Raw genomic sequence first — 21,338 nt, forward strand, 5'->3', positions numbered from 1 at the left:
AATTCAGAGGTTTCCACAATAAGCCACAGAATAATTGCCACAACACATTGCAAATGAAACAATTTTTTTTTCATTACATTTTATTATGAAGATTTTCATTCATTTTACATTTTGTACAAAACTTACATTAAATAGAAACGTTTTTAAGGAGCAACAGAAAGTAAAAATACATGTACTGGGAAATTTCAAGTCTTACAATTCTTCCTTATCATTGAGATCAACATCAGAGAGATCAATATCCTCTTCAGGGGGCAATTCACCATCTTTACCGTCCCAAGGAGTTGTATTCAATATTTTGGGCAATTTTCCACCCCTAATTGAAGCTGTATTTCCTCTTCCGTAGGAGAGATCCCTGCATCAATATGAAAATATTTCTTTTAACTTATCAATAATTTCGAAATGACTGATTGATGTTACCTAAGGAACTCATTGATTCCAGTTTCTGAGAAAGATCCCCTCAAGATGGAATATATCAACTTTTTAGAGTTCATGACTGCCATAGCTGGATATCCAAATCCGCCAATATCTAGAGCACTTTCAAGTTCTGTCTGAGAACCTGCTTCAGTCCACAACCATCTGATAGAAAAAAGTTCTGAAACTTTGAAAAAAATGGTTGCTATCTACACTTACCCCCACATCTTCTGTTTGAACTTCTCTCCAATTTTGGTCAATGTTTGAAGATATTGGTTTCTGCATTCAGACTGGCAATCTAAGATGTGTGGAAGGACAGAAATAATACAAAGAGGTTTATCACAGTTTTCTTTGAAGGTTTTCTCATCCACAATTTGTACGACTTCTGGTGGAGGAACATTTTGAGCTAGTTTATCTATAGCCCAAGCGATGATATCACTAGATGTTCTACCTCCATCGTATTCTTCCACTGAACTAGCAGATTTCTTTCCAGAATTGAAGAACTTGATGGTAGGATATCCTTCGGTAAGAATTTCAATATTAATTTGATGGTTATTTCACCTTGTATCTTCACCTTTTTCTTACCTTTTATTCCATACTGAGCAGCTTTAGCTTGGTGGACTGTGGCATCAAGGGCTCCCAACTTAACCTTACCTTTCAATTCTAGGAGAGAAGTATATATAAAAAATGAATTAATCTTCAACAAAAATAGAGGATTTACCTGTAGCTGCCTTAGCCCAATGAGGTGCCAAATTTTTACAATGACCACACCATGGGGCAAAGAATTCAACAAGCCACATATCATCAGACTGAAGTACCAACTTATCGAAGTTGCTGTCTGTAAGTTCCACCACATCATCTGACTTTGATTCCTAAGAAATATATGAGTATATAGCTGTCTCTTTCAAGCAATTTAGATTTTTACCTTATTCGTACCAGAAGATCCACCCTTCACTTTAGCTTTGATAGCAGCTAATGCAGCATCAATTAATCCTTGAGCAGTTCGTTGGCCATTATAGTCCTCTGGACTATACTTATTAGAGCTGAATATTTTTACTGTTGGAAATCCCTGTACGCTAAATCTACCTGCTAGGCTGTTGTGCTCATCAGCGTTCACGGCACCTACTTTTACTATACCCTGTAAACTTTACATTTAGTATACCTCCACCTATTATTTATAAGGAATACCTTCAACCGACTAGCAGCTTTTTTATATTCTGGGGCGAATGATTGACAGTGGCCACACCAAGGTGCAAAAAACTCAACAATCCAAATTTCATCTCCTTTAGTTACCAGTTTATCAAAATTTGATTCAGTTAATTCAATAACGTCTGAGCTAGAGCCATATAATGCTGAACAATTCACCGATAGTAATATTACACCTATAATACAAAATATAGAACCTAGACCATAAAATTCATCAGTTCCAGTTTTTCCTTACCTAATAGTAATTTGAGAGCCATCATCTAAAGGAGTACGTGAAACAATTTTTTATATTTAACACGTAAACACTTCAGCTGGGACAAGTCCTACCTACACAAGTTATCTAAAGTCACAGAACGGCTCAGTGCATAGAGGAAACAAGCATTTGATGCCGGCGATGCCGCAAATTCCCTAACATAGTTCAAATATCAAAACGTTTTGCTTTTTCATTGGTCAACGTCGCTTCAAAAGACGCCTACGGACCAATCAGAAAATTTTACGGTGTCACGGTAATTATATATATGTGTATGTGGGGGTTATTTTTATTTTTGACATTTATTGAGGTTATGTACCAAAAGAGACCTATGAGGGTAGAGGGTGGTTAAGGATAGGTGAAAATGTCCAAAAGGGCTCGTCAGTCTGATGATGAGGAAGTCTTTGAGCAGGCTTTGAAAAAACAAATATCGTCCAAAAATCACGAAATAAAAATACGTGAAATAAAATCTCTCTCCTCAGGTAAGTGGAAGGAACAGTTCTATATGCTTAACTCATCTGGTTTTATTGCAGAAAAAACAATGAATATCTTATTCAAAGCAGCCTCTAAAAAATCATCTAATAGTGAGGTGAAACCAAAATAGTTTTTTTTTAAATTGAGGCTGAAGGTATTTTTTCCAGGTACCCTTGCCTCTTCGATGTCCATGCTCGAATACAAATCAAGGTTTAAGCCAATGTTACTTCTGCGATAAGATGATTTGTTCTAATTGTTTGAGACCATGTGACATTTGTGGAGACATATTCTGCGAGAGTTGTTCCTTTTTGATGTAAGAAAAATTGGATTCAAACTGAATAATTTATACGGTCCTTATGCCTTCTATTTTTTATGATGGGAACTATTTATTTTTTCCAGGTATGATGATCAGTACGACTGCATATGCTATTCTTGTTTGAATAGTAGATAAAATCTGAAGGACACAATTTATGATTCCTCTGATCAATAAATGTTTGAATCTCATTTCTGGTCGTTTCTTTATTGTGATATGTTTTTGTTTTTAATATGTATTATCTAATGAATTTCAATGTTTTACTGTTAAAATTGAATTTTGTTTTTCTTCCATGTGAATGATTACTAATTTATTATAGAGATACTCTCAGAGAAAATTTCATTATATTTTACATAATATGCACTGTTTTATTTAGTGGAATGAAATTATTGAACAATAATCAACACTTTCTTCCCTAGAATTGATCCATTGATAAAATTTTCCAAAAAACGTTGAAATTTTTTTAAATTACTTTCAGTTAGTGATTGTCACAGAAGTTTATCAATAATATTAACAATCAACTTTCTTATTTTCTGGAATTGTCTCTTTGAGAGATATATTTTTTCGAATATCGAAAAATAAGAAAACGAGAAGAGGGAAATGAAATTTCCTCTTCAAATATGAACTAGTTTCAAAGTACTTTTATTTCAAACATATAGCATAAATTACAATTATAAAGATATAATACTCAGAACATTGTTACAAAATCTAACTATGACAAGGTAGCCAAATGCCCCTGACTACATACAGTCATATTAGTTCCCAAAAAGATGGGGTCAGTTAAAACTTTCTCAAGACCGAACGGTTGTGCCGAGATGAATGAAATTTTCATATTTTTTACTAGAAGAGTTGCTCTTTCTGAATATGTATCACATTTGGATCTACGATGATTTTCCTGGAAGAAACGCAGTTTTGAAAAAAAAAAATACATTTCCTTAGGGAGATATATTTTTTTTGTAATTTTCAGAGTGATGAATATGTCTTCCATGAGGTGTTTCAGGAATATCATCCATTCATTTTCCATTCATTCCGGGAAAGCCTGTATTTATTAAAAATTTATCAGAGTATTTATCAGATGATAGGAAACGAAACAAAAAGACAAAAAAGGGACAAAATCGATGGTGGTTTCATTCCCGTTTTTATTCGGTTTGTCAGCTAAAGGAAGACCGTGTCTTGGTACGGGGTTTGAGACGATCCGAATGCCACCACGCAAATTTATAATAACGTGATTGTGCCATGATATATGTCAGTGCTAACTTTTGAACTGTTCTTGTTCATCCCCCCATCTACAAACTTGTTGTTACGAATGCTGACCTTTTTCAGTCTCAATTCGATCACGATAGTTAGCTGACGGTAAAAACTATCCCGAAAATCGATTCACCTTTCGCAGAAAACTTTTTTTCCAACAGGAAAAAATCTTTCCAAATCATTGAGTTCACCGAATGTTTCCTTAAATACAATGGAACAACCTCCAGCGCAAGTTGACAATCGTATGAACTTTTTGGGAAGTTTTGTTCAGAAAAGCCTCAAGTTGAAACCGGAGAAATGGACCAGAATGATCTCGATAGAAGAACACAAGGCGGTAGTAATGAAATTTTTAGAAAGGCCTTTTCCAATAACTCTCATTATTGTATTAACTCCAGCTGCTCAGTTGGTAGCATTAAATTCATTTCCTCTACCTCAGCTGAAAAATAAAGGTGAGTCGGGATTTCAATTAAAATCCAATATAGAAATTCAGACATTGAAAAATTGAAAACTTCAATCACATAAATGACTAAGTTCCGATAACATGGTATAATAATGATTAGAGTTAATTCGATATATCCCATGGTTATTTATTATTCTAACGAACCATACTCATATACTTTTGTGTTCAATGGAATAAGATATTGGCTTTCACAGCAAAAATTTTGTTATCAATTCAAATTCAAGTTAAGTTTTTTTAATTCGTTTATGGTAACAAGCGTGAAAATGTTCGAAAAGCAACATTTTGTCAAGGAAGGCCGGAGAAGTCTTTACGATCTCTCAGAATCATGCTTTTTTCAGTTCGACATACACAAATCGAGCTAACTCATGAAGATATGTATATTTTCAACATATTCATGATGAAAATATCTGAAATATTTCCCGAGTTTTCATCCCCTACTGTGGTTTCCAAACTATAGCGTGTGTACGAACCATATACCTAATAACAGAATAGAAGAGCAGAAAATAGTTGATATTGTTATGAAATACACTCATTAGTTAAATCAGATATCACCGATTTTGTATGAGTACGGGCCACATCTATACAAATTTAAGTATGATATCGATAGGAAATGTGTGAAACTCACAGCAAATCCCATTTCTAATGAAATGCATGTCTTATACAACGGAAATTTGTGTGCTTCACGAGTTTCCAAATCATTTCAGGAGTATTTTTCGTGAAAAAGTCTCTAGTTGCGGTGTCGAAGTCTGTACCTGGTGAATCAATTGTTGCAGGAGACCTCTCATGTAAAGTAATAGACCAACTAGCTTCTTTGGTAGACGAGGTATTGAGAGTTTTCAAGTGATCTTCTTGAAACGCTAATGAGTTTTCACAGATTTTAGTACCAGTTCTTTCGAATACATCGAACCACGACATGTGGCCCACTGTTATTGCTAAAGATATACAAAAGCATGTCCATAGCCTTAAGAGTACCGTTTACCAGGTAAAAGGTCAGGTAAACGGACAAACCGTTTTACCAATGCCGGTTGGAGTTGAGAAAGTTCACGAGGCCGAGAAAATATTGCAAGAAACAAATGGCGAAGAGTGTGATCTTTACTTGAAAAGCGCTATAGAAGGTGTTGTTATAAAATGGGCAGCATTGATAAATGACGTCTTAGTGAATGATTCTGCAGAGAAAACTGGGAATGTTGCCAATCCAACCCCTTCTTATGGTATTTCTTTTTCTTTCTGTACAAAACAAAAATCGATTGAAAATAATTCTAGAACTGGAATTCTGGAGTTCAAGACTCAAGAACCTTTGGTACATTTATGAGCAGCTCAAGGAAGCCAAAGTCCGGAGCATGGCTTCTATATTGGAAATAACAAACAGTGCTTATTTCAACTGTTTCAAATCTTTATTCAAGAACGTCGTTATGGCCCTCGCAGAAGCTAAGGAGATCAACTTATATTATCAACCATTGAAAAAACACCTTACAACATTCGAGGAGACCGACTTTAGTGAATGTCTACCTTTGTTGGAGCCAATTATGGTAGTTTTATGTCTGATTTGGGCAAACTGTAAATACTGCGATCAAGTTCGAATAATAATACTTTTGAAACAGATTTGTAATCTCTTAATTTTAGAGGTGAGACCGAAATCAGCCCTAATATCAGTTTTTTGGCCTATAATTGAAAAATTTTCAGGGGAAGAAGTTTCTCGATCCCACCACTCTTTTTCACAGCGATATAGATGAAGCAATGCAACGAGTTGAACTATGTGTACGGACATTGAAGCAGTTTTCGAAGTCTTTCTTCAAATGCAAGAGGAATTTATCACAGTTTTTCAAAGAAAAAGAAGTACAACTTTGGAGCTTCCAGCCTGACATGGTGTTCGGACGTTGCAATTCGTTCTTAGAAAGACTAAATACGATACAGTGGTTTTTCAACACCGTTCTCGAATTCAATAAGCTCGAAAAAATCGAGATTGGTGGCGTGAAAGGCAGAGCATTGAGCAGTAGGCTAACAGAAGTTTATGTGGAATTTCAGCAGAGTTTTTCCATCTTTTCCGGTAAATCGTACGATGTACTGGATCCAGATGATCCGGCTTTCACGCATGATTTTCTGACTTTCAAGCAGAACATCTTCGAAATGGACATGAAATTATCGGCAATTTTATGCCAAGCATTAGAGGACTGCAACAATCTAGATGCTGTTTTCAAGGTGTTTGAAGAATTGGTGGTTTTCGTTACCTAACTAATATCTATTGAAAATAATTTTTTTCAGTTGATAAACATTTGCGGTACAATTTTGGAGAGACCATTGATAAAGACAGAGTTCACGAAAAGATATACAAAAATTATAGAAATGTTGTATGACGAATTATACTCAACACAGGTGAGAACGAATGAACACGAAAGGGTTGTTTCTAATACGGATATTTTTGAAGCATTATTTCGAAGAGCAATTAGCTCATAAAGAGAAATTTGGAAACTTTTCACTCGATCGTTACATGCCTCCACTGGCAGGTACATTGAGATGGATGCAAAGTCTCTGTACTAGATTAAACAGACAAATTGAATGTTTCAAAGCCTTACAACACCCGTAAGTATCGAATAATTAACCAGTTCTATCTTTATTTATTTTAATATGCAAGCTCTTCATCTGATAAAAGATTTCATTTCAGCATAACGAAATCAGAAGAAGCAGAAGATATACTTCGAAAAAACGAATTGTTTCAAGATAAAATCTTCTCATATAGGCTAAAACTGTTCAATGAATGGGCTCGCGTTATACCGGAGCAAATTGAGAAAAACATGAAAAAAAAGATGTTCGATAGGGACCCGAAAACCAAAGAAATCAGACTTAATTTCAGTCTGGAGGTAAATTTGAAGTATGAATATACCATAACACTTAAATATCGTCTTTTCTAGTTATCCGCTATATTGAGAGAGGTTCATTATTTAAAACTGATGGATATGGAAGGAATCCCAGAAGAGGCTTTGGATTTCGAGACAAACAGTGAATCCATCAGAAGAATCACCGAAAAATTGGACCTGACTCTGAGATGGTACAATCAGATTAGGAAAACTACACAGGCTGTTGAATTCGATTTGATAGGATCAGAAATTATGCACATTGATTCACTTATTGACAAAGGACGAAACGAACTAACATGGAATTCTGAAGGTGGGACATCATTGAATACGAATAATAACTACTTATGTGTATATATTTACATACTCGTCTTGTATTACCCTGTTTCAGATATAAAAGAATATATGACTACTCTTCACGGATTGGTGGAACACTTACAGGAAAACCTTAAAAAGAGTAAGAATAACTTACTCGCTATCAGAAATGGACTAATTCCCTTTGCGAGACAACCACTTTTCGAAAGAAAAGACGGAAGGAAAGATGCCTGCCTGAATGTTGAAGGCAGGGAGGAGATAATTTCCAGAAAATATGGCGAAATAAAAAAAGAAGTGCTCAAAATTTCTCTATTGCTCGATGAAAATTTGCACATATTTAAAATGGAGAATGATAGAGACAATCCCAAATGGAAAAGATACCTTGATTATGTCGATAATATCATACTTAGTTATTTATATCAAAGTGTTGGGTGTAGGTAAGTGGATTTTAGACTATCGATATTTTCAACTCTTTGAATTTTTTTCTGATTTTCAGTTTGGGTTATATAAACGAACATATGGACCCTACAAATGAACTTCCACCCTTATTTGAAGCTCAATTAGTATTGAGAGAACCAGATATTATTTTTATTCCTTCTTTAAATCCTCAAGACCGTGACTGTCTCAAGGCTTTCATTGAAGGCTTGATATCGGATATTATGAATATCGCAGCTGTAGTGGAGAGATTCTCCAAGACAAAAGATGTCAGTTATTTGGAGGAAATAGGTACAAATCCAGATATTGTCGATATGAAGACGGATATACTGCTGAACGTCGATCAGGTTATCGAAAACGTGTATGAATTTTGCGACACTTTCGAAACATACGCATACCTCTGGTTGGACAATAGGGATCATTATTTGGAGCAGTTCCTGTCATATGGCAGACAACTCAGTAATGAAGAAAATGAGTTGGTCATGATGAAGGACTCGATGGCACCCAAGCTTCGACCTCCCAAGATGGAACAATTCAGAGAACAGATCGATCATTTTGAGAATTTATTTAATGAGGTTGAACACATGAAAACGGAAGAGGTGTTCAATGCTTGGTTTAAGGTTGATATCAAACCTTTCAAACAGGCGCTTCTCAATATCATCAGAAAATGGGGCAACAAGTTCAAGGAACATCTGGTAGACAACGTCACTAATAGCCTGACAGATTTGGGAAAGTTTATAAGATCGGCAGATGAAGGTCTCCAACAAACAGTGCAAGAAGGTGACTATCAAGCTCTGGTGAATGTAATGGGTTTCCTTCTCAATGTGAAAGAACGTCAAGCCATAACAGATGACATGTTTGGACCTTTGAGAGACACAATTGAACTACTCCAGTTTTACGATCAAGATATACCAGAGGAAGTTCATGTTTATCTTCAGGAGCTCCCAGAACAATGGGCCAACACCAAGAAGATCGCAGTGACCATAAAGCAACAAGTGGCTCCCCTTCAGGCAGCTGAAGTTATTTTCATAAGAAGGAGAATTTTAGATTTTGACGCGAGAATTCTTCATTATAGGGAAGTTTTCAAAAAATACCAATTCTTCTACTATTCCTGCAAAGAGCCATATGAATTGATCGATCGCGTCAATCAGGATCTGGAGAAATTCGAATTCCAGATGAAACGTATTCAGGAATCTGGTTCCCTATTCGAAGTTTCCGTTCCTGATTTCAAGATATTGAAACAATGCCGGAAAGATATGAAAATGCTCAAGGTAAGCCTAAAAATTGAGAATTTGGAGGACAATTTTCAGCCTGAGGCTGCTGTTCTATCTGGACTAGTTTCATAAGCACTACATTACTGGTTCTAAATATATTTTTTTTAGCATTTATGGGATTACATCTATATTGTTCAAACATGTGTGGATGATTGGAAAACGACGCCTTGGCGAAAAATCGATGTGGAAAACATGGATATTGAATGTAAAAAATTTGCAAAAGAGATAAGAATGCTTGATAAAGAAATGAGATCGTGGGACACATTCACCGGTCTTGAAGCTACAGTCAAAAACACACTGACATCTTTGAAAGCAGTTGGTGAATTACAGAATCCAGCAATAAGACAGAGACACTGGAACCAGTTGATGAAATCAACGAAGGTATGTATAATTTTTGTACTACTTATTCTTTGTAAATAGTACCTGAACACGTTGAAATTCTTGGATAACTCTATCATTGTATATAGCTTTTAAATGTTTGTAAATACACAAATCATAACTTCCGTTTCCTGAAGAAATTCGAAGAACACCTGTGTATATACACAGTATTATTTGAGACACTTTATTTCACGAAATCTGTTACAGACTTTAGCAGCTCTGCCTCCAGAATTCACAGTAAGTATACGATTGATTCTTTCTCTATTTTAATTTGAGAATCTTCGGATCATTAACTGTAGTATATATAGATGCATGTTTGGTGATTTAGATGTACGCATTTTTGTGTAGAAATTTGCCATAATGAAATAATTCACCTCAGCAATCTGAAGTAATTTTTCAAAATGCCAATCGAATTAAATTCCCATCAATTAAATTCTAGACGAAGATTGTCATGGACCACAATACGACATTAGCCGATTTGCTTGAATTGAATCTGCACGAATGTGAGGAAGAAGTGAAAAATATCGTAGATAAAGCAGTGAAGGAAATGTCCATGGAGAAAACTTTACGAGAGCTAGATGCCACATGGTCATCTATGAAGTTTGAAAATGAAACACACGTAAGAACTGGAAGTAAATTACTCAAAGCAAGTGAAGAACTGATAGAAACTCTGGAAGACAATCAAGTGCAACTGCAGAATCTTATAACTTCGAAATTTATCGCGTATTTCCTAGAAGAAGTCTCTGCGTGGCAAAACAAATTGAGTTTGGCAGACCAGGTAATAACTATTTGGTTTGAGGTACAAAGAACCTGGATTCATTTGGAGTCTATTTTTATGAGTTCTGAAGACATAAGGAAGCAACTCCCAGAAGATTCAGCCAGATTCGATGAAATCGATAAGGATTTCAAGGAGTTGATGTTGAAAATGGAGAAAACGTTGAATGTTATAGAAGCAACGAATACTCCTGGTTTATATGATAGTTTAGAGAAAATACAACAAATGTTAATACTTTGTGAGAAGGCCTTAGCTGTGTATCTCGAAACTAAACGTTTAGCGTTTCCAAGATTTTACTTCGTCTCCTCTGCTGATCTTTTGGATGTTTTATCGAACGGAAATCAACCTGAATTAGTCGCCAAGCATCTGACGAAACTATTTGACTCTATAGCTAAGTTGAACTTCGAGCGTAATGAAGATGAATCACTTACGAAAGTTATTCTCGGTATGCATGCCAAAGATGGCGAATATGTGAAATTCGATAAGGAAACCGATTGTAATGGCCCGGTAAGAGGAGAAACAAACGGCTAGTTTCTGTCGTAGATAAACCTTTCTTTTATATGTAGGTGGAGGTTTGGCTGAATAAAATTCAGGATTCCATGAGATCTACAATTCGTATTTCAATTGGTGAAGGTGTGACGACTTACGAGGAAAAGGCTAGGGATTCGTGGATATTCGATTTTCCAGCTCAGGTGTCATTATGCGGTACTCAAATATGGTGGACGTCAGAGGTCAACATAGCATTTGCTCGTCTTGAAGAAGGATACGACAATGCTCTCAGAGACTATTACAAAAAACAAGTATCTCAATTGAGCATATTGATTTCGCATCTTCTTGGAGATTTGACGAAACAAAGTCGACAAAAAATAATGACTATATGCACGATTGACGTCCATTCAAGAGATGTTGTCAGTAAGCTCATTCAGATGAAAGTAGAAAGTTCATCAGCTTTTCAGTGGGTTTCTCAGTTGAGGCATCGATGGGGTGAAGCTGAAGCCGATTGTTTCGCCAATATCTGCGATGCCCAATTCACATACAGCTACGAATACCTGGGTAACACTCCTCGTCTTGTAATAACTCCATTGACAGATAGATGCTACATAACTCTTACACAGGTTACCTGTTTATAATAATTGAAAACTGTATGAGTAATCTATTGTTTGTAGTCTTTACATCTGGTAATGGGTGGAGGTCCAGCAGGCCCTGCCGGCACAGGAAAAACTGAGACAACGAAGGATTTAGGAAGGGCTCTAGGCATTATGGTTTATGTATTCAATTGCTCTGAACAGATGGATTATAAGGTGACGAACTGTTTGACTATGCTTTCCGTAATATTTCAACTTTATTCTTCCAGTCTTGCGGTAACATCTATAAAGGTCTAGCACAAACAGGCGCTTGGGGTTGCTTCGATGAATTCAACAGAATATCAGTGGAAGTACTCTCAGTTGTTGCTGTACAAGTGAAATCGGTACTGGACGCCATAAAAAATAAAAAAGTAACGTTCGACTTCATGGGTGAACCAATATCGCTGATACCGACAGTAGGCATTTTTATTACGATGAATCCTGGATATGCTGGTAGGACTGAATTGCCTGAAAATTTGAAAGCACTATTCAGGTAGATTCGTCAAACGTCATGGATCGCCTCTTTGTATCTGATCTGTTTATTTTCAAGGCCTTGTGCGATGGTGGTGCCTGATTTTGAGCTTATATGTGAGATAATGCTGGTTGCAGAAGGCTTCCAAGAAGCTAAAATTCTAGCTAGGAAATTCATTACGCTTTACACCCTCTGCAAAGAGCTCCTTTCGAAGCAGGATCATTACGATTGGGGATTGAGGGCTATCAAGTCAGTTTTGGTTGTTGCAGGATCTCTGAAAGTAAGTTTTTTTCATTTGTTACTTCGATACTTCAAGCTGTATGTATCATTATAGAGAGGAGATCCCGGAAGACCGGAAGAAGAGGTTCTCATGCGAGCTCTCCGTGATTTCAATATTCCGAAAATAGTAACAGATGATACTCCTGTATTCATGGGTCTTATTGGTGATCTTTTTCCAGCCTTAGAAGTACCTAGGAAAAGAGATGCTGAGTTCGAGAGAACAGTTAAGCAAGCGGCAATAGACCTCCAACTCCAACCTGAAGATAATTTCATATTGAAGGTGAGATCATTAAAAAATGGCTAATTTTGGTGACTTAGTCTTTGTTCAAGGTTGTTCAACTCGAAGAGCTCCTGGAAGTTAGGCATTCAGTTTTTATAGTTGGAAACGCGGGCACAGGCAAGACTCAAGTCTGGAAAACCTTGTTCAAAACTTATAGTAATATCAAGAGAAAACCAGTTTACAATGATTTAAATCCGAAAGCAGTGACTAATGACGAACTCTTTGGAATTATTAACCCCGCAACTAGAGAATGGAAAGATGGACTTCTATCGGTTTTGATGAGAGATCAAGCTAATCTTACGGGTAAGTAAGTGAGTTATTTATATGTTTTCTGAGATTTATAGCTCTTCTTTTCAGGGGAGAATCCAAAATGGATTGTACTGGATGGAGATATAGATCCAATGTGGATAGAATCTCTTAATACTGTCATGGATGATAACAAAGTTCTCACTTTAGCCAGTAATGAGCGTATCGCTTTAACTTCAGCTATGAGATTATTATTTGAAATATCGAACTTGCGGACCGCAACTCCAGCCACTGTTTCTAGAGCTGGAATATTGTATATTAATCCCCAAGATCTTGGTTGGAATCCGTAAGTGTGTACACGATATAGAATTTTTCAAACTGCTGATCTTTTGTTGTTAGATTTGTAACCAGTTGGATGGAAACGCGGACAATTCCTTCGGAAAAGGCCAATTTAATCATGCTTTTCGATAAATACATTCCAGTTTGCCTAGAGAATGTGCGAACTAGGTTTAAAAAAATTATTCCAATTGTTGAGACTGCACATATTGAAATGCTATGCCACTTGCTTGAATGTTTACTTGTTCTACCAAATACACCTCCTGACTGCCCTAAAGAATGGTATGAAATTTATTTTGTCTTCTGTTGTGTGTGGGCATTTGGCTCCGCGATGTATCAAGAGCAGGTAATGTAGCCAATCAAGTATTAGAAAAATGAAATTTACATGGTTTTCTCAGGCCACAGATTTCCGTGTAGAATTCACGAAATGGTGGATAAACGAATTCAAAAGCGTTAAATTTCCTGCAGGCGGAACAGTTTTCGACTACTACATTGATTCTGAAACAAAGCAATTCGTTCCTTGGTCTGAAAGTTTGGGGAGGTTCGAATTAGACCCTGATATACCACTACAGGTGAAAATATTTTGTTTTTGTTACGGTTTTCTGAACATTTCTTTCCAGGCTGTTCTGGTCCATACCGCCGAGTCCATCAGAATACGTTATTTCTTGAACTTATTGATGGATAAGAAACACCCCGTAATGTTGATTGGAAACGCTGGATGTGGAAAAACTGTACTCGTTTCGGAAAAATTGGGTTCGCTCTCTGATAATTATATGATAACGAATGTACCGTTTAACTTCTACACCAGCTCAGAAATGCTACAGAAAATATTGGAGAAGCCTCTGGAGAAAAAAGCTGGTAAAATTTCAAAAAACTCGAAAAGTCATGTCAGAAAACGAATAATTTTCAGGAAAAAATTATGGCCCTCCTGGAAATAAAACTCTCATTTACTTCATCGATGATATCAACATGCCAGAGGTGGATCAATATGGTACTGTGCAACCGCACACTTTGATCCGTCAGCATTTAGATTATCACCACTGGTATGATAGGAATAAATTGACTTTGAAAGAAATAAGAAATTGCCAGTACGTCTCTTGTATGAACCCCACTGCCGGAAGCTTCACTATCAATCCAAGATTACAGAGGCATTTTTACGTCTTCGCTATAAGTTTCCCCAGTACGGAATCATTGATTACCATCTACAATGCAGTTTTGAGCCAGCATCTGACTAATCCTGAGCATAAATTCCCATCAATTGTCGGGAAATTGTCAGAAAGTATCGTGGCAGCGTCCATCGCTCTACATCATAAAGTTTCGCAGATTTTTCTTCCCACTGCGATTAAATTTCATTATATATTCAACTTACGGGATATCTCGAATGTTTTTCAGGTATAAAATTTAGTTTGAGGATGAATAAATCTTGTTATCATCAATTTTTTGCAGGGATTACTCTTCTCGACGAACGATTGTTTAAATCAACCAATGGATCTGATCAGACTCTGGCTACACGAAGCGCAAAGGGTTTATGGTGATAAACTGATTGAAGAGAAGGATTTAGATGCTTTCACGAAATTTCAACTGGATGTTTTGAAGAAAAACTTCGAGGTTCTCTCTTTTATTCATTACCTAATCATCATAGGATTCTATAATCGAGATGTTTTTTCCAGGAGATGGACGAATCGGTAGTTTTCGAGAAACCTAACATTTATTGTCATTTTGCGGGAGGAATAGGAGAACCCAAATATATGCCAATAATCAACTGGTCAAAGTTGAACAGCTTACTAACAGAAGCAATGTCCAGTTATAATGATCTTGTAGCTGCAATGAATTTAGTGTTATTCGAGGATGCGATGATGCATGTATGCCGGTGAGAAAAGAAAGAAACTTCATTCCTTTTTGAGTTCATCCTGTTTTGCTTTCAGTATCAACAGAATACTCGAGTCACCTCGAGGAAGTGCTCTTCTGGTTGGCGTTGGAGGTAGTGGTAAGCAGTCCCTTTCAAGATTAGCGGCTTTTATTTCTTCTTTGGAAGTGTTTCAACTTCAATTGAAGAAAGGATATGGGGTTCTTGATCTTCGAAAAGAACTGTCTTCTCTCTATATGAAAACGGGGTTGAAAAACGTAGGAATCATGTTTCTGATGACAGATGCTCAAGTGCCGAACGAACAATTTCTGGTTTTGATAAATGATATGTTAGCTTCTGGTGAAGTACCTGATATGTTTCCTGATGATGAGATAGAAAACATAATCGCAGGTCAGTAGAATCGTAAATATCTCAAAATGATTATATTTCGCTACTTCTCTGTATCTCATCAGGAGTAAGAAATGAGGTGAAAGGTGCAGGAATGTTGGATACTCGTGAGAACAGCTGGAAATTCTTCATCGATAGAGTGAGGAGGCAACTGAAAGTAGTTCTGTGCTTTTCTCCAGTAGGATCTACATTAAGAGTAAGGTCGAGAAAATTTCCAGCGATTATTAATTGCACACAAATTAACTGGTTCCATGAATGGCCACAAGAAGCTTTAGTATCAGTCTCGCTGAGATTTCTCGAAAAACTTCCTGTGTTACCTGTGAGTTGAAACTCGATTCCGTACCTCGAGGCAAAATGGATCAAATTTTTATTTTCAGGACTCTTTGCGCGATTCTGTTGGGAGGTTCATGGCTTTTGCCCATACCTCAGTGAATACGACTTCGAAACTTTATCTTCAAAATGAGAGAAGATACAATTACACAACACCAAAATCATATTTAGAACAAATAAATCTATATTCGAAACTCTTGCATCAAAAATCGAAAGAATTACAGAGCAAGATCGCGCGTTTGGAAAATGGTTTGGATAAATTGAGAAGTACCGCTTCCCAAGTAGATGACCTTAAAAAAAAACTTGCCATTCAAGAGGTAACATTGTATTTTTCAATCACACTACACTTTCTAATGTTACGAATGATAGGTTGAGCTTAAGGAGAAAAATGAAGCAGCTGATTCTTTGATAGAAATAGTTGGTATTGAAACTGAGAAGGTATCGATTGAGAAAAATTTAGCCGATGAAGAGGAAGAAAAGGTTGCTATTATAGCAGAAGAAGTGACAAAAAAGCAGAAAGATTGTGAGGAGGATTTACTCAAGGCAGAGCCTGCACTCCTAGCTGCCCAAGAAGCTTTGAACACTCTCAATAAAGCTAATTTAACTGAATTGAAATCATTCGGCTCTCCACCTGGAGCCGTTACTAACGTCACAGCAGCTGTCATGGTCCTTCTATCTCCAGCAGGAAAAGTCCCGAAAGATAGAAGTTGGAAGGCTGCTAAGGTGATTATAACATTCTAATTTTGTGGATTTCCTGAAATCATTGTTTCCATTTTCTATCAATTCAAGATAATGATGGCCAAAGTTGATGCTTTCTTGGATGCCTTGATCAACTACGACAAAGAGAACATCCATCCCGAAGTGATAAAAGCTATAGAGCCTTACTTGAAGGATTCTGAATTCGAACCGGAGTTTGTCCGATCTAAATCAGCTGCTGCAGCTGGATTATGTGCATGGGTGATCAACATAATAAGATTTTTCGAAGTTTACTGCGATGTCGAACCGAAAAGAAAAGCGTTGGCGGCTGCTAATGCAGAACTAGCAGCGGCCCAAGAAAAATTGAGTGGTATAAAGAGGAAAGTGGCTGTAAGAAATGAATAGGGAGTAATTTTCAGAAAAAATTTCTGATTTGTAACATTACAGTCTCTCGAGGAACAACTAGCCAAGCTGACTGCTGATTTTGAAAAGGCAACCACAGAAAAGCTATTGTGTCAGCAAGAAGCCGATGCTACTAATGCCACCATCCAGTTAGCAAATCGTTTAGTTGGTGGTTTAGCTAGTGAAAATGTTCGATGGGCAGAAGCAGTTAGCAAGTAGGGAAATAATTTTAATGCACTCGTCATTTTTACGATATATTTTTTCAGTTTTATGAGACAAGGCCAAATGCTGCCAGGGGATGTTCTCTTGGTTACAGCATTCATTTCTTACGTCGGTTGCTTCACTAAACAATACAGGCAGGATCTTCTACATAAAATGTGGCTCCCGTTCATGAAAACTTTAGAAGTATAATAAAAAAAAGATTCAATATTCAGTATAAAATATTATGTTTCCAGCCAACCATTCCAATTACTGAAGATCTGGATCCTTTGACCCTCCTCACTGATGACACTCAAATAGCTAAATGGAACAACGAAGGTTTACCAAGTGACAGAATGTCCACTGAAAATGCAACAATTCTTTCCAATTCTGATCGGTGGCCCTTGATGATAGATCCACAGGTTACTATCTCACTTTTAACTCCTTTTTCATACTTTTCACTTCAATATTTTTCAGTTACAAGGAATCAAATGGATCAAGCAAAAGTACGGGGATGAATTGAAGATAATACGACTAGGGCAAAAAGGATATTTGGACACAATTGAAAAATCCATCACAATTGGAGCAACAGTACTCGTAGAAAATATTGAGGAGAGTTTGGATCCCGTTTTGGATAGTTTGCTTGGTAGAAATCTCATCAAAAAGGGAAAGTTAGTTTTTTCAGAAGTTTCTGCTATGCACTAGTCAATAAAGAAAATGTTTAATCTGAAATATTTTCAGGGCTATAATGCTAGGCGATAAAGAAGTAGAATACAACTCGAATTTTCGCCTGATATTACACACGAAGCTCGCGAATCCACATTATAAACCTGAAATGCAGGCCCAAACGACTTTGATCAATTTCACAGTAACAAGAGACGGACTTGAGGACCAACTACTAGCAGAAGTAGTCAAAGCTGAACGGCCAGACTTGGAGGAACTGAAAGTGATTATGAAAAAAATAATTCAATGAGAATCCTTTCAAATTATGTTGTTAATTATTTTCAGGCGGAGTTGACGAAGCAACAGAACGACTTTAAAATAATGTTGAAATCTCTCGAAGACGATCTTCTTTCGCGGTTATCATCCGCTGGAGGAAACCTTTTGGGAGATACAACATTGGTGGAAAACTTAGAGACAACGAAAAAAACTGCCGCTGAAATAGAGGAAAAGGTCTCCGAAGCCAAAATTACATCGGTGAAAATAGATCAGGCTCGGGAACATTATAGACCAGCAGCTGCTAGAGCCAGCTTATTGTATTTCATACTGAATGACTTGAATACTATCAATCCGATTTATCAATTTTCTCTGAAGGTACTTGAGAATGGAAACTGTTAATTTTATTTTACAATAATTATCGTTTCAAGGCGTTCAGCGTTGTTTTCCAGAAGGCTATTGCTAAGGCCAATCCGGCTGAATTGGTTGCTCAACGAGTTGATAATTTGATAGATTGCATATCGTTTTCAGTATTTCAATACACGACAAGAGGCCTTTTCGAGTGTGATAAGTTGATTTTCTCTTCGCAAATGACATTCCAGGTGAAACGGATCGCCAAAAAATGAAATTCGCAACATTCATTAACCTTTTTCGGTAGATTCTGCTCATGAATGAAGAAATTTCATCAACTGAACTCGATTTCCTTCTGCGATTTCCCCTAAAACCTCACGTCACCAGTCCTGTGGATTTCCTTTCAAATTCGAGTTGGGGTGGAATTTGTAGTTTAGCAACAAAGGATGAATTCAGGAATCTAGATAGAGATCTCGAGAATTCTTCGAAAAGGTGGAAAAAGCTGGTTGAATCTGAATGTCCGGAAAAAGAAAAATTTCCACAGGAATGGAAAAACAAAACTGCTCTACAAAGACTCTGTATGATGAGAGCCCTTAGACCAGATAGAATGATTTATGCAGTGATGTGGGTTCAGTCTTGTGTTGTTGATGGAAAAATTAACCAGTGAATTTTATATTTCAGGGCTTTCATCGAAGAGAAACTAGGGCCAAAATATGTCGATAACAAAACTATGGAATTCGAGAAATCATATGAAGAAACTAGTCCGTCAACACCGATTTTTTTCATTTTATCGCCTGGCGTGAATCCTTTAAGAGATGTGGAAGAGCTTGGAGAACGATTAGGTTTCACATCAGACCGTCAAAATTTTCACAATGTCTCTTTAGGTCAAGGACAAGAGGTTGTGGCTGAAAGAGCCATGAAAATTGCCTCTGAAAATGGCCACTGGGTCGTTTTACAGAATATTCACTTGGTGAAAAAATGGTTACCAAATCTGGAGAAGTTACTGGAGAAATATTCTGAAGGTTCACATCCTAATTATAGGCTATTCATGAGCGCTGAGCCTGCTGCTACTGCATCAGCCCATATTTTGCCACAGGTTGTCACTTAGAAATATCTCAAAATGCTTTATACAACAAACTATTTTCAGGGTATTTTGGAATCGTCAATAAAAATCACGAATGAACCGCCAACCGGCATGCAAGCAAACTTACATAAGGCGCTCTCAAATTTCAACCAAGAGACGTTGGAACAATGCGGAAAGGAGGCAGAATTCAAAGTGATTCTTTTTTCCTTGTGCTACTTCCATGCTGTAGTTGCGGAAAGAAGAAAATTTGGTCCACAAGGATGGAACAAAGTATACCCTTTTAATGTTGGCGACTTGAACATAAGCGTCTTCGTTCTATATAATTATTTGGAAGCGAATTCGAAAGTACCGTGGGAAGATTTGAGATATTTATTCGGCGAAATTATGTATGGTGGGCACATAACAGATGATTGGGATAGAAAATTATGCATTACTTATTTGGAGGAGCTTTTACAGCCTGATCTGGTGAGACATGTATATTATTGAAGTATTTCTAGATGTTATAGATGATATACACTTAAATTGAATATGTAATTTCAGGTTGATGGGGAACTTATGTTGGCACCAAATTTCCCTGCACCTCCCAACACAGATTATGTTGGATATCATCAATATATTGACGATTTCATGCCGCCAGAATCTCCATATTTGTATGGTTTACATCCAAACGCCGAAATAGGTTTCCTAACTACAACTGCGGAAAATTTATTCAGGACAGTATTCGAAATGCAGCCAAGGGATGTAGGTTCATCTGGTGGTGCCACTATCACCAGAGAAGATAAGGTTAGAGAACCCAACGACGAATATAAGTGACATCATTTGCACACTTTTTGTAGGTGAAGCAGATCGTGGACGAAATGGTAGAGAAACTCCCGGAAGAATTTAATATGCTGGAAATCATGGGAAAAGTCGAAGAAAGGACGCCATACGTAATCGTTGCTTTCCAAGAGTGTGAACGTATGAACTATTTAACGGGAGAAGTGAAACGGTCGCTCAAAGAACTCGATCTAGGATTAAAAGGAGAACTTACTATTACTTCCGATATGGAAGATCTTGAGAATTCGCTCTTTCTGGATCAGGTATCGCCGATGTGGGCTCAAAGGGCCTACCCTTCTTTACTAGGATTGACAGCTTGGTTCGCAGATCTCCTGCTTCGAATAAGAGAGTTAGAAACCTGGTGTACTGATTTTGTGGTGAGTATAAGTTCAACGGCAAAGGAATAGTGTATATGATGTCACTTTGTCAATCAGTTACCTTCGTCTGTATGGCTGGGTGGATTCTTCAACCCTCAAAGTCTTCTGACGGCAATTATGCAGAGTACTGCGAGAAGAAATGAGTTACCCTTAGACAAAATGTGCCTTCAATGTGATGTCACGAAAAAACAAAAAGAGGAATTCAAGTGAGTATTGGTCACATTGCTTCTCGAGTGGTAAGCTTCAATCTGTTTTTTTTTTATTCTCATCTTCTTTTTTTATGATCATTCACAATTTATTATTTCAAATCACTGGCAATATTCTGTATAGTTGAAACTAGTATTCGAAGTAGGTAAGTAGGAGAGTAAGAAAGTTGATGGAGGTAATGTTTTTTCTTTAACTCTTGATATTCTAGCTGTGCGCCTAGAGATGGGGCTTACATTCACGGATTATTCATGGAGGGAGCAAGGTGGGATCTACAAGCAGGTATTATAATGGACTCGAGGCTTAAAGAATTGTTCCCTCCAATGCCAGTAATAAATGTAAGGGCAATCACGCAGGACAAACAAGACTTGCGAAACATGTACGAATGTCCAGTTTATAAGACGAGAACCCGTGGACCGACCTACATATGGACTTTCAATTTGAAAACGAAGGATAAACCGGCTAAGTGGACTCTAGCTGGAGTTGCTTTGTTGTTGCAAATATAAATTATGAAAAATTCATGTATCTTTCTCCCTAAGCCACCATTCTTTAGCCCCAGGTT

General features: G+C 37.0%; 3 protein-coding genes across 3 annotated transcripts; 2 read left to right on the forward strand and 1 right to left on the reverse strand.

Moving 5' to 3' along the window:
* Positions 1–119: 119 nt before the first annotated feature.
* On the reverse strand, positions 120–1,995 carry LOC123321407 (protein disulfide-isomerase A6 homolog). Its single transcript, XM_044908975.1, has 8 exons — positions 1,853–1,995; positions 1,600–1,793; positions 1,337–1,549; positions 1,133–1,283; positions 997–1,074; positions 631–931; positions 418–576; positions 120–352 (listed from the first exon to the last, which is right to left on the reverse strand). Exons 1-8 carry the CDS (start codon positions 1,875–1,877, stop codon positions 193–195), a joined length of 1,281 nt encoding a protein of 426 aa, XP_044764910.1. The 5' UTR covers positions 1,878–1,995; the 3' UTR covers positions 120–192.
* On the forward strand, positions 1,984–3,013 carry LOC123321409. The gene is made up of 5 exons (XM_044908979.1): positions 1,984–2,123; positions 2,178–2,349; positions 2,401–2,456; positions 2,509–2,654; positions 2,741–3,013. The coding sequence occupies exons 2-5, from the start codon at positions 2,232–2,234 to the stop codon at positions 2,790–2,792; spliced, it is 372 nt and encodes a 123-aa protein (XP_044764914.1). The 5' UTR covers positions 1,984–2,123; positions 2,178–2,231; the 3' UTR covers positions 2,793–3,013.
* A 1,100-nt stretch (positions 3,014–4,113) lies between these two features.
* On the forward strand, positions 4,114–21,286 carry LOC123321406 (dynein beta chain, ciliary). Its single transcript, XM_044908974.1, has 46 exons — positions 4,114–4,351; positions 5,067–5,185; positions 5,237–5,573; positions 5,626–5,987; positions 6,046–6,561; positions 6,625–6,735; positions 6,788–6,942; positions 7,025–7,220; positions 7,272–7,527; positions 7,606–7,966; positions 8,026–9,235; positions 9,347–9,619; positions 9,824–9,853; positions 10,056–10,898; positions 10,958–11,506; positions 11,558–11,692; positions 11,746–12,008; positions 12,066–12,267; positions 12,322–12,546; positions 12,597–12,849; positions 12,904–13,138; positions 13,192–13,474; positions 13,527–13,700; positions 13,749–13,986; positions 14,039–14,520; positions 14,575–14,736; positions 14,799–14,998; positions 15,054–15,385; positions 15,448–15,701; positions 15,760–16,029; positions 16,082–16,435; positions 16,502–16,798; positions 16,856–17,025; positions 17,077–17,215; positions 17,266–17,430; positions 17,486–17,679; positions 17,750–17,954; positions 18,017–18,322; positions 18,376–18,546; positions 18,603–18,919; positions 18,977–19,391; positions 19,443–19,844; positions 19,920–20,162; positions 20,216–20,572; positions 20,630–20,778; positions 20,988–21,286. The coding sequence occupies exons 1-46, from the start codon at positions 4,114–4,116 to the stop codon at positions 21,280–21,282; spliced, it is 13,443 nt and encodes a 4,480-aa protein (XP_044764909.1). The 3' UTR covers positions 21,283–21,286.
* Positions 21,287–21,338: the final 52 nt, after the last annotated feature.

This window comes from Coccinella septempunctata, chromosome X, assembly GCF_907165205.1.
Source record: "Coccinella septempunctata chromosome X, icCocSept1.1, whole genome shotgun sequence".
Classification (NCBI taxonomy): domain Eukaryota; kingdom Metazoa; phylum Arthropoda; class Insecta; order Coleoptera; family Coccinellidae; genus Coccinella; species Coccinella septempunctata.

Excerpts from the sequence above, each read along its gene's own strand:
- LOC123321407 (XM_044908975.1), bottom strand. The coding sequence starts at position 1,877 with ATGATGGCTCTCAAATTACTATTAG. Across the intron at positions 1,794-1,852 it reads GGCTCTCAAATTACTATTAG|GTGTAATATTACTATCGGTG; the intron begins GTAAGGAAAAAC and ends TTTGTATTATAG. Across the intron at positions 577-630 it reads TTCAAACAGAAGATGTGGGG|ATGGTTGTGGACTGAAGCAG; the intron begins GTAAGTGTAGAT and ends TTTTTCTATCAG.
- LOC123321409 (XM_044908979.1), top strand. The coding sequence starts at position 2,232 with ATGTCCAAAAGGGCTCGTCAGTCTGATGATGAGGAAGTCTTTGAGCAG. Across the intron at positions 2,350-2,400 it reads AATAAAATCTCTCTCCTCAG|AAAAAACAATGAATATCTTA; the intron begins GTAAGTGGAAGG and ends GTTTTATTGCAG. Across the intron at positions 2,457-2,508 it reads AAAAATCATCTAATAGTGAG|GTACCCTTGCCTCTTCGATG; the intron begins GTGAAACCAAAA and ends TATTTTTTCCAG.
- LOC123321406 (XM_044908974.1), top strand. The coding sequence starts at position 4,114 with ATGGAACAACCTCCAGCGCAAGTTGACAATCGTATGAACTTTTTGGGA. Across the intron at positions 5,186-5,236 it reads TAGCTTCTTTGGTAGACGAG|ATTTTAGTACCAGTTCTTTC; the intron begins GTATTGAGAGTT and ends GAGTTTTCACAG. Across the intron at positions 20,163-20,215 it reads CTATCACCAGAGAAGATAAG|GTGAAGCAGATCGTGGACGA; the intron begins GTTAGAGAACCC and ends CACTTTTTGTAG.